At 40.6% G+C, this 16878-nt stretch overlaps 1 protein-coding gene across 6 annotated transcripts in view; it reads right to left on the bottom strand.

Moving 5' to 3' along the window:
* Nucleotides 1-16878, bottom strand: part of EMCN (endomucin) — a 128138-nt gene that overhangs the window by 63078 nt on the left and 48182 nt on the right. For 4 of the 6 annotated variants that reach the window (XM_027543976.1, XM_027543977.1, XM_027543975.1 and 1 more), the window contains exon 3: nucleotides 6425-6502. The exons of the other annotated variants lie outside the window; for them this stretch is intronic. In XM_027543976.1, the coding sequence (XP_027399777.1) occupies nucleotides 6425-6502 (78 nt within the window). The remainder of the gene's footprint in view (nucleotides 1-6424; nucleotides 6503-16878) is intronic. 6 annotated transcript variants of the gene reach the window in all.

Here is a 16878-nt window from a genome sequence, read left to right as displayed (position 1 = left end):
ACCTTACCTGTCTCCTGAGAAACCTGTATGAAGTCAAGAAGCAATAGTTAGAACCAGACATGGAACAACAGACTAGTTCCAAACTGGGAAAGGAATACATCAAGGTTGCATATTGTCACGCTGCTTATTTAACTTATATACAGTGTACATCATTACAAATGCCAGGCTGGATGAATCACAAGCTGGAGTCAAGATTGCTGGGAGAAATATCAATAACCTCAGATATGCATATGATATAACTCTAATGACAGAAAGCAAGGAGAAACTAAAGGACCCCTTGATGAGAGTGAAGGAGGAGAATGAAAAAAACTGGCTTAAAACTCAACTGTAAAAAAGGAAGAACACAGCCTCTGGTCCCACCACTTCATGGCAAATACAAGGGGGAAAAGTGGAAGCAGTGACAGATTTCATTTTCCTGGGTTCCAAAATCACTGCAGATGGTGACTGCAGCCATGAAATTTTAAAAACGCTTGCTTCTTGGAAGGATAACAAACCTAGACAGAATATTAAAAAGCAGAGACATCACTTTGATGACAAAGATCCGTATAGTGAAAGCTATGGTTTTCCCAGCAGTCATGTACGACTGTGAAAGTTGGACCATAAAGAAGACCAAGAGCCAAAAAATTGATATTTTTGAATTGTGGTACTGGAAAATATTCTTGAGAGTCCCTTGGACAGCACGATCAAACCGGTTAATCCTAAAGGAAATCAACCCTGAATATTCATTGGAGAACTGTTGCTGAAGCTTAAGCTCCAAACTTGGGCCACCTGATGCGAAGAGCCGTCTCATTGGAAAAGATATTGATGTTGGGAAAGGTTTTGGGGAGGAAGAGATGGGGATGACAAAAGATGAGATGGTTAGATGGCATTATTGACTCAATGGACATGAGTTTGAGCAAACTCAAGGAGATAGTGGAGGACAGAGGAGCCTGGCATGCTGCATTCCATAGGGTTACAATGAGTCAGAGATGACTTAGCAACTGAACAACAACAGCAATAGGTGGAACGCATGGAAGACAAAATATAAGAAATTTTTATACAATAATTAACTAAGGATAAAGAGAATCTAATATAACAGATACTTGAGAAAGTCTTATCAGTACTAGAGGGTAAGCGTAGAGGAGAGACTTTGACTCCAACCAGAGTCTTATGTTAGACCACTGATTAGAACTAAGTAGAATCAGTGTGAGGAATATGGGCTGTTTTATAATCTGTGTTGGTATTATCAATGTGAGATTCATTTTGTATGTTTTGGGAGATTAAATCTGGGGGAGTAAACAATAAATGTGGACATTATATTAGGAATTTAAGGTGCATTTATAGCAGACTGACTTGAGAGAGAGGATTTATGGAGTTAACTTGTGCAGGGAAGGGGATTAAGCAGCTTTATTCCTTTGAAATTACATAATTTGACTTACAGTATCCAATGCACATAACAAAATCTTTTGTGTGGTCACATTGTCTTCAGAAATAGAATATGGGATCAGTGAATTTTTGACAGTTAACATTTACTGAAACATATGTTATAGAATACTAATACTCTGGTATGTTTTGTTTATGTTAAAAAATACTTCCATAGTCAAACTACTAGGAGCTTCATAGATTTTTTAAAAAACATCAAATGAATGTATTTGGATTACCAAGAATTTTTATAAATGTTATTGTACACTGTAAAACCCTAAGATGGTAACATGTCTTCCAGTACCCACGCCAAAGGAAGAGGAACTCAGATAATGAAACTAGACTCTGATGGGTCCCCAAAGATTCCAGAGAAGCACAGAATGGTGGCAAGGAAGCAATGTATACAGCTTCCAGGGGAATACAAGAAGAGGAGAATGTCTATTTTTATGTAAATATTATATTTCCTTTTTCTTGTCTATATTATTTAGAGGCTGGACTAAGGTAGGCCTTAAGGGTCTATTGGAATGGTGTGCTTAGCATGTCTCTTGCCAAATCGTCAAGTACCACCTACAGTAACCCTAGAAAAGTAGGCTGAGCAGATGGCTGAGAGATCCCTGTTGCTTAGGGCTGGCCTAATGGGGTGTTTAGGTGTCTCCAAGTCTCTCTATTCTCTAACTCAATTTCCCAAGGTAAGTGCTTATAGGAATTTGAGACTGATCCTAGGTCAGGAATAAACTTATATCTGTACTTACTTAGAGTGGCTTTTTGCATTGTATGCTTCCTTGGTGGCTCAGATGGTAAAGAATCCTCCTGTAAAGAGGGAGACCTGGATTGGATCCCTGGGTTGGGAAGATCCCCTGGAGGAGGGCGTGGCAACCCACTCCAGTATTCTTGCCTGGAGAATCCCATGGACAGAAGAGCCTGGTGGGCTACAGTCCGTGGGGTCGCAAGAGTCGGACACACCTGAGTGACTAAGCACACACAGCAACCACCCAAGTCAAGTGGGCTGAGATATCTGGTGACCTTGGAGCAATGTCGTAATTTTCTAATCTCTTCATTCTTTCTTAGAGACTTCACTGATAAATGGATGTTGACTTTCTATTCCCTTAAATTCTATTTTAACCGTGTTTCTTAGAGCCATAGCAAATACTGATAGGAGTTTCTTATTTATTTTTTCATATCTGTTGATCTTATTTACTCATAAGGTGTTACATATGAAAAGCAGCAATCATATTTATGAGGACATTAAAAATTTCTCAACACTTGAGCTGCCCCTTTTGAAAACTCTAATTCATGATTACCAATGAGGTCATTCCCAGGTCAGGTGATGGGTGAAAAAGAGATGCTTTGCTTTCCAGTTGTAGAACAGATTCATTTTTTATTTTACTATAAATAGAATTTAAGTAAACAAAATAATGACTACCTCAGTAAATTTTAACTGTACCACTAAAGCCTGAAGGGCTCTGTAGGGAAGCCTTGCAGGCTGTCTTTGATGGTAAGAGAGAAACAGCCAGCAGTCCACTCTGAGCTTTCCACCACTACACGGCTTCAAACTCAGCAGCCCAACTTTTATTTGTTTGATATATTCACGTTTTGGACTTCTCAAAAGATTTTATGAGGAAATGATTCTAATTACAAACAATTTTAGACAACTATTGCCTTAATAATGAGGGTCTTAAATTGCACCCATCTCACACGCTAGTAAAGTAATGCTCAAAATTCTCCAAGCCAGGCTTCAGCAATATGTGAACCATGAACTTCCTGATGTTCAAGCTGGTTTTACAAAAGGCAGAGGTACCAGAGATCAAATTGCCAACATCTGCTGGATCATGGAAAAAGCAAGAGAGTTCCATAAAAACATCTATTTCTGCTTTATTGACTATGCCAAAGCCTTTGACTGTGTGGATCACAATAAACTGTGGACAATTCTGAAAGAGATGGGAATACCAGACCACCTGATCTGCCTCTTGAGAAATCTGTATGCAGGTCAGGAAACAACAGTTAGACTGGACATGGAACAACAGACTGGTTCCAAATAGGAAAAGGAGTTCATCAAGGCTGTATATTGTCACCCTGCTTATTTAACTTATATGCAGAGTACATCATGAGAAACGCTGGGCTGGAAGAAGCACAAGCTGGAATAAAGATTGCCGGGAGAAATATCAATAACCTCAGCTATGCAGATGACACCACCCTTATGGCAGAAAGTGAAGAGGAACTCAAAAGCCTCTTGATGAACGTGAAAGTGGAGAGTGAAAAAGTTGGCTTAAAGCTCAACATTCAGAAAACGAAGATCATGGCATCCAGTCCCATCACTTCATGGGAAATAGATGGGGAAACAGTGGAAACAGTGTCAGACTTTATTTTTGGGGGCTCCAAAATCACTGCAGATGGTGACTGCAGCCACGAAATTAAAAGACGCTTACTCCTTGGCAGGAAAGTTATGACCAACCTAGATAGCATATTCAAAAGCAGAGACATTACTTTGCCAACAAAGGTCCATCTAGTCAAGGCTATGGTTTTTCCTGTGGTCATGTATGGATGTGAGAGTTGGACTGTGAAGAAGACTGAGCACCGAAGAATTGATGCTTTTGAACTGTGGTGTTGGAGAAGACTCTTGAGAGGCCCTTGGACTGCAAGGAGATCCAACCAGTCCATTCTGAAGGAGATCAGCCCCGGGATTTCTTTGGAAGTAATGATGCTAAAGCTGAAACTCCAATACTTTGGCCACCTCATGCGAAGAGTTGACTCTTTGGAAAAGACTCTGATGCTGGGAGGGATTGGGGGCAGGAGGAGAAGGGGACGACAGAGGATGAGATGGCTGGATGGCATCACTGACTCGATGGACGTGAGTCTGGGTGAACTCCGGGAGTTGGTGATGGACAGGGAGGCCTGGTGTGCTGTGATTCATGGGGTCGCAAAGAGTAGGACACGGCTGAGTGACTGAACTAAACTGAAAATCAGACCTTGTCTGTCCACACTAAAAGTAAGATGAACAAGATCAGAGTAGGCAGAAATAATAAGAGCTTTCATTATTATGAAATTGATATGCTAATACTATTTCTACACAATGCCCAGGAATATCACCTTTTACTTGGACTTATTTACCCTTTTAGAAACAGAATTCTAATAAATTTGTTGTGTGTATTTATGTATGTATATACATGTTATCCACTTAAAGAAGCAACCTAAAATAAATAACCATTCATAGCAGGTTGGCAATCTCACCCAAAGGGAAAAGAATCCTATAAGCATAATCAGAATATGTACCAAAAACAGAAGAAAGGTAAAAAGTTATAAAATTATGTGACTATTCTGTGTTGTAAGAAAAATATGCTATATAAGCAGTTAATACCTGAAAGGCTCATTATTTAATATCCAAGTGTAATGGTTGAGGTTAAAATAATAATATTTATTCATCAGATAATATTTGATTATGATTAGTTCAATGGAGAAAAAAAATTGAAATTAAAAGACTAACTTTCAAATTGCAAATTGTTATTATGAATCTGAACTTTTGTGTTAAGTCATTTAACCTCTCTGAAACTCATTCTGTTTAAATAATAATTTTAAAATAATATTTAAAAATGATAATACAACCTAAGGTGTGAACAAGATGATGGATTAGGAAGATCCTGAGCTCACCTCTGTCTACAGGTACAATGAAATTACAACTATTTACAGAGAAACTATCTCTGAATGACTAGTAGAAAAGATTTTCCACAACTAAAGATATTAAGTGGAAATAAGTAATTTACATTGTAAAGAACTCAAGGTAATGATAATTAAGATGGTCAATGAACTTGGGAGAAGAATGACAAGCTCAATGAACTTGGGAGTGAATCACAGTGAGAAGTTTAATAAAGAGCTGGAAAATATAGTGAAGAATCAAACAGAGCGGATACTTCTCTAAACAAGGTATATAAATGATCCATGAGCATCCAAGATACTCAGCATTATCAGTCCATAGGAAAGTGTGAATCAAGGCCACAGTGAGGTAGCATTTCACTCTCACTAGAACGGGTATGACAAAAATGAGAGACAACAGTATTGGCTAGAAAATGAAGAACTGATACCCTTATTCATTCCTGGTGGGAGTTAATATAATGCAGCTGCTCTGGAAAGCAGTTCCTCAGAGTTATACATAGTGTTACCATGTGACTCCACAATTACACGTCAAGCTGTTCATTGTTGACCTGAAACAAATGGACTGCCAGATATTTCTCCAGCAAAGATGCATTTATTTGGGATCAGAAGAGAGCTACAATTCAGAGTCTTCGACCATGGTGAGCCACGTGCAAGTTACTGCACACCAAGGAAACAACAGTTTTATAGAGGGGAAAAAGAGGTGGGAATGGCTATAGTAAACAAAAGTGTATGGCTTTTCATTGAGTCATTGCCAGGAAAGAAGAGGGTCATTCTTCCTATTGGGCTCTGCTGTTGACCCAGAAGAGGGCCCTCTTCTGGCCCATCAACTCTATTTAAAATATTCAAGTTTTGTTTATAAAATTTGGACAATACCCGAGAAATAAAAACACATGATCACACAAAAACATGTACATAAATGTTCTTAGCATCATTATTTACAATAGGTTAAAATGTAGAAACAACCCAAATGTCCATCAACTAATAAATAAAGAAAATGTGATCTGTTTACACAATGACATTTAATTAGTCATAAAAAAGTATGAACTACAGATACATGTTATAGCATGGATGAACCTAAGAACATTATACTAAGTGAAAGAAGCCAGACACAAAAGATCATGTGTTATATGATTCCATTTATATGAAATTTCTAGAATAGGTAAATCTGTAAAAGTAGAAAGTAGGGTAATGGTTGCCAGGGACTAAAGGAAGGGTGGAATGGGGAGTGATTGTGATAGATGTCGAGTTTTTTTTAGGGGTGATGAAAATGTTCCAGGTGATTACACAAGCTTATAAATATACTAAAACTCACTGAATATTATGGTATGTGAATGATAAAAGAAAACTTGTGGCAAAACAAATGGCCATTACTCACCATCACCTTTAGTGTTGGGGGTTACTGGAGACGGTGTTAACGGATGAGGCATTTGTGCGGCTTCCTTGCTGGAAGTTCCTAATTTGATAAGATAGATGACATTATTATTAGTTACAATTTCATCTCGCTGGTCAAGGAATAAATAAAAATAAGTCTAATTTGAAGGTGAAAATCTTTCTATAGATACTGGGTAAAATTTGTATAGTTCTTCTGTGTATTCTTGCCACCTCTTCTTAATATCTGCTGCTTCTGTTAGGTCCATACCATTTCTGTCCTTTATCGAGCCCATCTTTGCATGAAATTTTCCCTTGGTATCTCTAATTTTCTGAAGAGATCTCTAGTCTTTCCCATTCTATTGTTTTCCTCTATTTCTTTGCATTGATCACTAAGGAAGGCTTTCTTATCTCTCCTTGCTATTCTTTGGAACTCTGCAGTCAAATGGCTATATCTTTCCTTTTCTCCTTTCCTATTGCTTCTCTTCTTTACACAGCTATTTGTAAGGCCTCCTCAGACAACCATTTTGCCTCCACGCCAGAGGCCAGGGGCGGCGGCCGGGAGGAGCAATCCATGCCCAAGGCCAGGGGCGGCGGCCGGGAGGATCAACCCCACATCCAAGGAGCGGTGGCTGCGCTGGCGCAGGAGGGCCTAGAGGAGCTACCCCACGTTGAAGGTCAGGAAGGGCGGCGGTGAGGAGATACCCCTCGTCCAAGGTAAGCAGCAATGGCTGCGCTTTGCTGGAGCAGCCGTGAAGAGATACCCCACGACCAAGGTAAGAGAAACCCAAGTAAGACGGTAGGTGTTGCAAGAGGGCATCAGAGGGCAAACACATTGAAACCATACTCACAGAAAACTAGTCAATCTAATCACACTAGGACCACAGCCTTATCTAACTCAATGAAACTAAACCATGCCCTTGGGGCAACCCAAGATGGGCGGGTCATGGTGGAGAGATCTGACAGAATGTGGTCCACTGGAGAAGGGAATGGCAAACCACTTCAGTATTCTTGCCTTGAGAACCACATGAATAGCATGAAAAGGCAAAATTATAGGAAACTGAAAGAGAAACTCCCCAGGTCAGTAGGTGCCCAGTATGCTACTGGAGATCAGTGGAGAAATAACTCCAGAAAGAAGGAAGGGATGGAGCCAAAGCAAAAAGAATACCCAGCTGTGGATGTGACTGGTGATAGAAGCAAGGTCCAATGCTGTAAAGAGCAATATTGCATAGGAACCTGGAATGTCTGGTCCATGAATCAAGGCAAATTGGAAGTGGTCAAACAAGAAATGGCAAGAGTGAATGTCAACATTCTAAGAATCAGCAAACTGAAATGGACTGGAATGGGTGAATTTAACTCAGATGACCATTATATCTACTACTGCGGGCAGGAATCCCTCAGAAGAAATGGAGTAGCCATCATGGTCAACAAAAGAGTCCAAAATGCAGTATTTGGATGCAATCTCAAAAACGACAGAATGATCTCTGTTCGTTTCCAAGGCAAACCATTCAATATCACAGTAATCCAAGTCTATGCCCCAACCAGTAACACTGAAGAAGCTGAAGTTGAACGGTTCTATGAAGACCTACAAGACCTTTTAGAACTAACACCCAAAAAAGATGTCCTTTTCATTCTAGGGGACTGGAATGCAAAAGTAGGAAGTCAAGAAACACCTGGAGTAACAGACAAATTTGGCCTTGGCATACGGAATGAAGCAGGGCAAAGACTAATAGAGTTTTGCCAAGAAAGTGCACTGGTCATAACAAACACCCTCTTCCAACAACACAAGAGAAGACTCTATACATGGACATCATCAGATGGTCAACACCGAAATCAGATTGATTATATTCTTTGCAGCCAAAGATGGAGAAGCTCTATACAGTCAGCAAAAACAAGACCAGGAGCTGACTGTGGCTCAGACCATGAACTCATTGCCAAATTCAGACTTAAATTGAAGAAAGTAGGGAAAACCACTAGACCATTCAGGTATGACCTAAATCAAATCCCTTATGATTATACAGTGGAAGTGAGAAATAGATTTAAGGGCCTAGATCTGATAGATAGAGTGCCTGATGAACTATGGAATGAGGTTCATGTCATTGTACAGGAGACAGGGATCAAGACCATCCCCATGGACAAGAAATGCAAAAAAGCAAAATGGCTGTCTGGGGAGGCCTTACAAATAGCTGTGAAAAGAAGAGAGGCGAAAAGCAAAGGAGAAAAGGAAAGATATAAACATCTGAATGCAGAGTTTCAAAGAATAGCAAGAAGAGATAAGAAAGCCTTCTTCAGCAATCAGTGCAAAGAAATAGAGGAAAACAACAGAATGGGAAGGACTAGAGATCTCTTCAAGAAAATCAGAGATACCAAAGGAACATTTCATGCAAAGATGGGCTTGATAAAGGACAGAAATGGTATGGACCTAATAGAAGCAAAAGATATTAAGAAGAGATGGCAAGAATACACAGAGGAACTGTACAAAAAAGATCTTCACGACCCTGATAATCACGATGGTGTGATCACTGACCTAGAGCCAGACATCCTGGAATGTGAAGTCAAGTGGGCCTTAGAAAGCATCACTATGAACAAAGTCAGTGGAGGTGAAGGAATTCCAGTTGAGCTATTCCAAATCCTGAAAGATGATGCCGTGAAAGTGCTGCACTCAATATGCCAGCAAATTTGGAAAACTCAGCAGTGGCCACAGGACTGGAAAAGGTCAGTTTTCATTCCAATCCCAAAGAAAGGCAATGCCAAAGAATGCTCAAACTACTGCACAATTGCACTCATCTCACACACTAGTAAAGTAATGCTCAAAATTCTCCAAGCCAGGCTTCAGCAATATGTGAACTGTGAACTTTCTGATGTTCAAGCTGGTTTTAGAAAAGGCAGAGGAACCAGAGATCAAATTGCCAACATCTGCTGGATCATGGAAAAAGCAAGGGAGTTCCATAAAAACATCTATTTCTGCTTTATTGACTATGCCAAAGCCTTTGACTGTGTGGATCACAATAAACTGTGGACAATTCTGAAAGAGATGGGAATCCCAGACCACCTGACCTGCCTCTTGAGAAACCTATATGCAGGTCAGGAAGCAACAGTTAGAACTGGACATGGAACAACAGACTGGTTCCAAATAGGAAAAGGAGTACATCAAGGCTGTATATTGTCACCCTGCTTATTTAACTTATATGCAGAGTACATCATGAGAAACGCTGGGCTGGAAGAAACACAAGCTGGAATAAAGATTGCCGGGAGAAATATCAATAACCTCAGCTATGCAGATGACACCACCCTTATGGCAGAAAGTGAAGAGGAACTCAAAAGCCTCTTGATGAACGTGAAAGTGGAGAGTGAAAAAGTTGGCTTAAAGCTCAACATTCAGAAAACGAAGATCATGGCATCCAGTCCCATCACTTCATGGGAAATAGATGGGGAAACAGTGGAAACAGTGTCAGACTTTATTTTGGGGGGCTCCAAAATCACTGCAGATGTTGACTGCAGCCATGAAATTAAAAGACGCTTACTCCTTGGCAGGAAAGTTATGACCAACCTAGATAGCATATTCAAAAGCAGAGACATTACTTTGCCAAGAAAGGTTCGTCTAGTCAAGGCTATGGTTTTTCGTGTAGTCATGTATGGATGTGAGAGTTGGACTGTGAAGAAGACTGAGCGCTGACGAATTGATGCTTTTGAACTGTGGTGTTGGAGAAGACTCTTGAGAGTCCCTTGGACTGCAAGGAGATCCAACCAGTCCATTCTGAAGGACATCAGCCCTGGGATTTCTTTGGAGGGAATGATGCTGAAGCTGAAACTCCAGTACTTTGGCCACCTCATGCAAAGAATTGACTCATTGGAAAAGACTCTGATGCTGGTAGGGATTGGGGGCAGGAGGAGAAGGGGACGACAGAGGATGAGATGGCTGGATGGCATCACTGACTCAATTGACATGAGTCCAAGTGAACTCCGGGAGTTGGTGATGGACAGGGAGGCCTGGCGTGCTGCGATTCATGGGGTCACAAAGAGTCAAACACAACTGAGTGACTGTTCTGATCTGATCTGACACTTCTTTTTCTTGGGGATGATCTTGATCCCAGCCTCCTGTACAATGTCACGAACCTCTGTCTATAGTTCTTCAGGCACTCTATCAGATTTAATCCCTTGAATCTATTTTTCACTTCTACTGTATAATCATAAGGGATTTGATTTATGTCATACCTGAATGGTCTAATGGTTTTCCCTAGTTTCTTCAGTTTAAGTCTGAATTTGGCAATAAGGAGTTCATGATTGGAGCCATAGTCAACTCCTGGTCTTGTTTTTGCTGACTGTATAGAACTTCTCCGTCTTTGGCTGCGAAGAATATAATCAGTTTGATTTCGGTGTTGACCATCTGGTGATGTCCATGTGTAGAGTCTTCTCTTGTGTTGTTGGAAGAGGGTGTTTGCTATGACCAGTGCAATCTCTTGGCAAAACTCTATTATCCTTTGCCCCGCTTCATTCTGAATTCCAAAGCCAAATTTACCTGTTACTCCAGATATTTCTTGACTTCCTACTTTTGAATTCCAGTCTTCTATAATGAAACGGACATTTTTGGGGGGGTGTTATTTCTAGAAGTTCTTATAGGTCTTCATAGAACCGCTCAACTTCAGCTTCTTCAGCATTAGTGGTCAGAGCATAGACTTGGATTATTGTGATATTGGATGGTTTGCCTTGGAAACAAACAGAGATCATTCTGTCGTTTTTGAGATTGCATCCAAGTACTGCATTTCTGACTCTTTTGTTGATTATGAGGGCTACTCAAATTCTTCTAAGGGATTCTTGCCCACAGTGGTAGATAAAATGGTTATCTGAGTTAAATTCACCCATTCCAGTCCATTTTAGTTCACTTATTCCTAAAATATCGATGCTCAGTCTTGCTATCTCCTATTTGACCACTTCCAATTTGCCTTGATCTAACATTCCAAATTCCTATGCAATATTGTTCTTTACAGCATTGAACTTTACTTCCATCACCAGTCACATCCACAACTGTGTGTTGTTTTTGCTTTGGCTCTCTCTTCATTCTTTCTGGAGTTATTTCTCCACTGATCTCTAGTAGCATATTGGGCACCTACCAACCTGGGGCATTCATCATTCAGTGTTCTATCTTTTTGCCTTTTCTTACTGTTAATGAGGTTCTCAAGGCAAGACTACTGAAGTGGTTTGCCATTCCCTTCTACAGTGGATCACGTTTTGCAGACCTCTCCACCATGACCCGTTCATCTTGGGTGGCCCTACATGGCATGGCTCATAGTTTCACTGAGTTAAACAAGGCAATGGTCCATGTGATCAGATTGATTAGTTTTCTGTGATTGTGGTTTTCAGTCTGCCTGCCCTTTGATGGAGAAGGGTAAGAGGCTTATGGAAGCTTCCTGAAGGCAGAGACTGACTGAGGGGTAACTGGGTCTTGTTCTGATGGGCGGGGCCATGCTCAGTAAATCTCTAATCGAATTTTCTGTTGATGGGTGGGGCTGTGTTCCCCCCCTGTTATTTACCTTGGGCCAAACTATGGTGGAGGTGATAATGGCAACCTCCTTCAAAAGGTCCCATGAATGCATTGCTACACTCAGTGCCCCCAGCCTGCAGCAGGCCACTGCCGACCCACGCCACCACTGGAGACTCCTGGACACTCATAGGCAAGTCTGGGTCAGTCTCTTGTAGGGTCACTGCTCCTTTCTCCTGGGTCCTGGTGCGCACAAGGTTTGTGTCCTCCAAGAATCTGTTTCCCCAGTCCTGTGTAAGTTCTGGCAGCTCTACGGTGGGGTTAATGGTGGCCTCCTCCAAGAGGGCTTATGCCACACCCAGGTCTGCTGCACCCAGAGCCCCTGCCCCTGCAACAGTCCACTGCTGACCCATACCTCTGCAGGAGACATTCAAACAGTTCTGTCTCAGTCTCTGTGGGGTCTGGGTCCTGGTGCGCACAATGTTTGTTTGAGCCTTCTGAGCATCTCTGGTGGGTATGGGGTTTGATTCTAATCACGGTTTCACCACTCCTACCATCTTGCTGGAGCTTTTCCTTTGCCCTTGGACCTGAGGTATCTCCTCAAGGCAGAAGCAGAAGATAAAAGAAGAGGTGGCAAGAAATACACAGAACTATACAAAAAAGATATTCACAACCCAGATAATGATGGTGTGATCACTCACCTAGAGCCAGACATCCTGGAATGTGTAGTCAAGTGGGCCTTAGGGAGCATCACTACAAACAAAGCTAGTGGAGGTGATGGAATTCCAGTTGAGCTATTTCAAATCCTAAAAGACGATGCTGTGACAGTGTTGCACTCAATGTGCCAGCAAATTTGGAGAACACCAGTGGCCATAGGACTGGAAAAGGTCAGTTTTCATTCCAATCCCAAAGAAAGGCAATGCCAAAGAATGTTCAAAATACCACACAATTGCACTCACTTATCTCACATGCTAGCAAAGTAATGATCAAAATTCTCCAAGCTAGGCTTCAACAGTATGTGAACCGAGTACTTTCAGACATTCAAGCTGGATTTAGAAAAGGCAGAGGAACCAGAGATCAAATTGCCAACATCCATTGGATCATAGAAAAAGCAAGAGAGTTCCAGAAAAACATCTACTTCTGCTTTATTGATTATACCAAAGCCTTTGGATGTGTGAGTCACAACAAACTATGACAAATTCTTCAAGAGATGGGAATACCAGACCACCTTACCTGCCTCCTGAGAAATCTGTATGCAGGTCAGGAAGGAACAGTTAGAACTGGACGTAGAACAACAGACTGGTTCCAAATCAGAAAAGGAGTACATCAAGGCCGTATATTGTCACCCTGCTTATTTAACTTACATGCAGAGTACATCATGAGAAACTCTGGGCTGGAGGAAGCACAAGCTGGAATCAAGATTGCCGGGAGAAATAACAGTAACCTCAGATAAGCAGGTGCACTACCCTTATGGCAGAAAGTGAAGAAGAACTAAAGAGCCTCTTGGTGAAAGTGAAAGAGGAGAGTGAAAAAGTTGGCTTAAAACTCAACATTCAGAAAACTAAGATCATGGCATCCAGTCCCATCACTTCATGGCAAATAGATGGGGAAGCAGTGGAAACACTGTGAGACTATTATCTGGGGCTCCAAAATCACTGCAGATGGTGTTGCAGCCATGAAATTAAAAGACGCTTCCTCCTTGGAAGAAAAGCTATGACCAATATAGACAGCATATTAAAAAGCAGAGATATTACTTTGCCAACAAAGGTCCCTCTAGTCAAAACTATGGTTTTTCCAGTAGTCGTGTATGGATGTAAAAGTTGGACTATAAAGAAAGCTGAGCACTGAAGAATTGATGCTTTTGAACTGTAGTGTTGGAGAAGACTCTTGAGAGTCCCTTGGACAGCAAGGAGATCCAACCAGTCCATCCTAAAAGAAATCAGTCCTGAATATTCATTGGAAGGACTGATGCTGAAGCTGAAACTCCAATACTTTGGCCACCTGATGCAAAGAACTGACTCCTTGGAAAAGACCCTGATGCTAGGAAAGATTGAAGGCAGGAGGAGAAGAGGACGACAGAGGATGAGATGGTTGGATGGCATCACCGACTCAATGTACATGAGTTTGAGTAAGCTCCAGGAGTTGGTGATGGACAGGGAAGCCTGGCATGCTGCAGACCATGGGGTCACAAAAAGTTGGACACGACTGAGCAACTGAACTGAACTGAAACTTTTGTGTAGCTTTACTTTTTCCATTTCCCATTTTTGTCCTCCTTAAGGAATATAATTACTGAATGCTTAGGTGGCCCAGTAAACACACACACACACACACATTTCACACACATTTTTGTATAACAGGCCTCCAAAGCAGATTTCTATTGCAGATTGTTACCTGGGTATGTTGAAACATGCAAAAAAGTTGTAAAAGTAAATGCTTTAAAATCATTTTATTTTTCCTAGTGAGAAAAACTACTTGGTCAATAGGACCTAGGAGTAATATGATTTTTTTCTCCAAAATAACATTTAATTTTATTGACTTAGTTATGACTCTGAAACTTCTAATAACCATAAATAATAAAGGAATCTGCAAACTCTTGTAATTAATTTTTTTTCATTTATGAAATGTTGAATTCCCACTGTGTTCAAGGCCATCTCCAAGGCTTTGGAGGGCAGTATCTAAGTCTTAGACATTTCGGTTTTTTTCCCTGCTCCTCCTCCCACTCCCTGCAGCCACCACATGCTCCAGCTGGCTCTTAGTCATCTTTGTCGCCTATGTTACCGTGAAGAAAACTTCCTGGCACAGAGTAGGCATGTAGTAAATGCTGTTTCAGGGAAGATGGCACTCATACAGGATAGAGGGACCAACCGAAGGATAAAGATCTCCTTTAAGTAGTGAACACAACTGACTGATTCACTACTCATAATAGCATTCCCTTTTTTCTTAAAGCGTGTTAGAATGTCCTTTTGCGAATAGGGCACAGGCTGTACTTTTACTATGTGACATTTATAAAATCTTGGTTCTTATACACATATGCGTGATGTGTTTGAGGGAGGAACTATTTAGCTCTGCACTGTTTACATGATACTTTAAAACCCTGGTCCAGGGAAAGTGTTCAAAGGTAAGCTGGCTGGAGCTGAATATTGGAATACAGGAGGGAACCATAAGAGGAAGATAAGATCTTTGGAGGGTTGCTGAGGACAAACACCTCTAAGCAGGTGCTGAAAGTTTGGTTTATTGCTTACTCCTCTTTCTTCACTGTTTATTAGGGAATATAGGTTATTCAAGCAACGGAAACGGAGAAGGCCCTGGCACCCCACTCCAGTACTCTTGCCTGGAAAACCCCATGGACAGAGGAGCCTGGTAGGTTGCAGTCCACGGGGTCGTGAAGAGTCGGACACGACTGAGTGACTTCACTTTCACTTTTCACTTTCATGCATTGGAGTAGGCAATGGCAACCCACTCCAGTGTTCTTGCCTGGAGAATCCCAGGGACAGGGGAGCCTGGTGGGCTGCCGTCTCTGGGGTGGCACAGAATCGGACACGACTGAAGAGACTTAGCAGCAGCAGCAATGGAAAGTGACTGTAATAGGCAGATTCTGTGCATTATAATGTGGAGAGCAATTGAGACTATCTAAGATTTTTCTACACTCAATATGTGGTTATAACTGTAAAAGAAGAAACCAACAACAGAAATGTTATTGCTGAAAGTTAGGTTTGAGATTTTTGCATTGTCCACTCACATGATCCCAATACCTTAAGGTAAAGATTTCTTGTTTGTGTGCTTTTTAAGGTAAAGATGTTAAAAATATAAATTAAGTGTCCCCTCCAGCCAAACACAGTGCCTTTGTTTTCACTTCATCCCTATTCTTGGTACCATTAATAACCTTAATTAAATTCTTACCATAAATAATAAAGGAATCTGTAAACTCCTATAATTAATTTTTACACAATGATTATCATTGTGTCATTATGTTTTATTGGCATATATTTCATTTACTGCTTGAAAATCGAAGACACAGAGATGATTACAGAAAATAATTAGGACACATAATGGTAAACAGAAAAAATGTGTATCATCTTTGAGTTTCTGAAGTTCTGGATCTTTTTCTTTTATACCTATCGTGTCTGATAGTGGGAAGAGATGGAACAAATTTGAGCTTTGGCTCAAGTATTCATCAGAAATCTATTTGGCTTCTGTTTCATCTTGGTCTTTAGAAAATAGAAGAGTTAAGTGGTTGTACATTTCTGATGTTCCCGGGACTTGTGTGTGAACAGTGATCTTGTGATGATGCTGATGATCTCTATATACAGTCACTGTAACAATATGCTTGACATAAGAGGCTTAGTGTACTTTAGATTTATTATTAATGTATAAGTATTCATTTTCAAATATGGGTAAGCATTTTAGTAAAATTTTTTTCATGTGCTAAGAATGTTAAAATTCTGAAATACAGATGCATCTTTATTATTGCAAAATTAAAGTGCTGCAATATCTAATGAGGATTGTTATGTCTGTCAATTATATGCACAAAATTAATAATACTATATAATAGTTAACCAAAGAAATAGACTGAATTTAATAGGAACATTAAGAGATTATATCTATATTTGGGGCTTCCCAGATGGCTCAGTGGGTAAAGAATCTGCCTGCAGTGCAGAAGACGCAGGAGACATGGGTTTGATCCCTGGGTCAGGAAGATTCCCTGGAAGATCCCCCTAGAGGAAGACGTGGCAACCCACTCCAGTATTCTTGCCTGGAGAATTCCATGGACAGAGGAGCCTGGTCAGCTACAGTCCACAAGGTAGCAAAGAGACACGACTGAAATGACTTAACATGCATAGCTATATATATCTTTCAGGAATATATTATTTTGAGTCAACAAATGTTTATAAAAGATTAAATCATAAGAATATAATTCTACTCTGTGAAAAGTGGTTTAGTAAACTATCATTCATAATATTTTCCAAAATAACCTTTTAGAG

This window comes from Bos indicus x Bos taurus, chromosome 6 (genome assembly GCF_003369695.1).
Source record: "Bos indicus x Bos taurus breed Angus x Brahman F1 hybrid chromosome 6, Bos_hybrid_MaternalHap_v2.0, whole genome shotgun sequence".
Classification (NCBI taxonomy): Eukaryota; Metazoa; Chordata; class Mammalia; order Artiodactyla; family Bovidae; genus Bos; species Bos indicus x Bos taurus.
The sequence above is the reverse complement of the archived record's forward strand: the minus strand, read 5'-3'. Positions and strand labels throughout refer to the sequence as shown.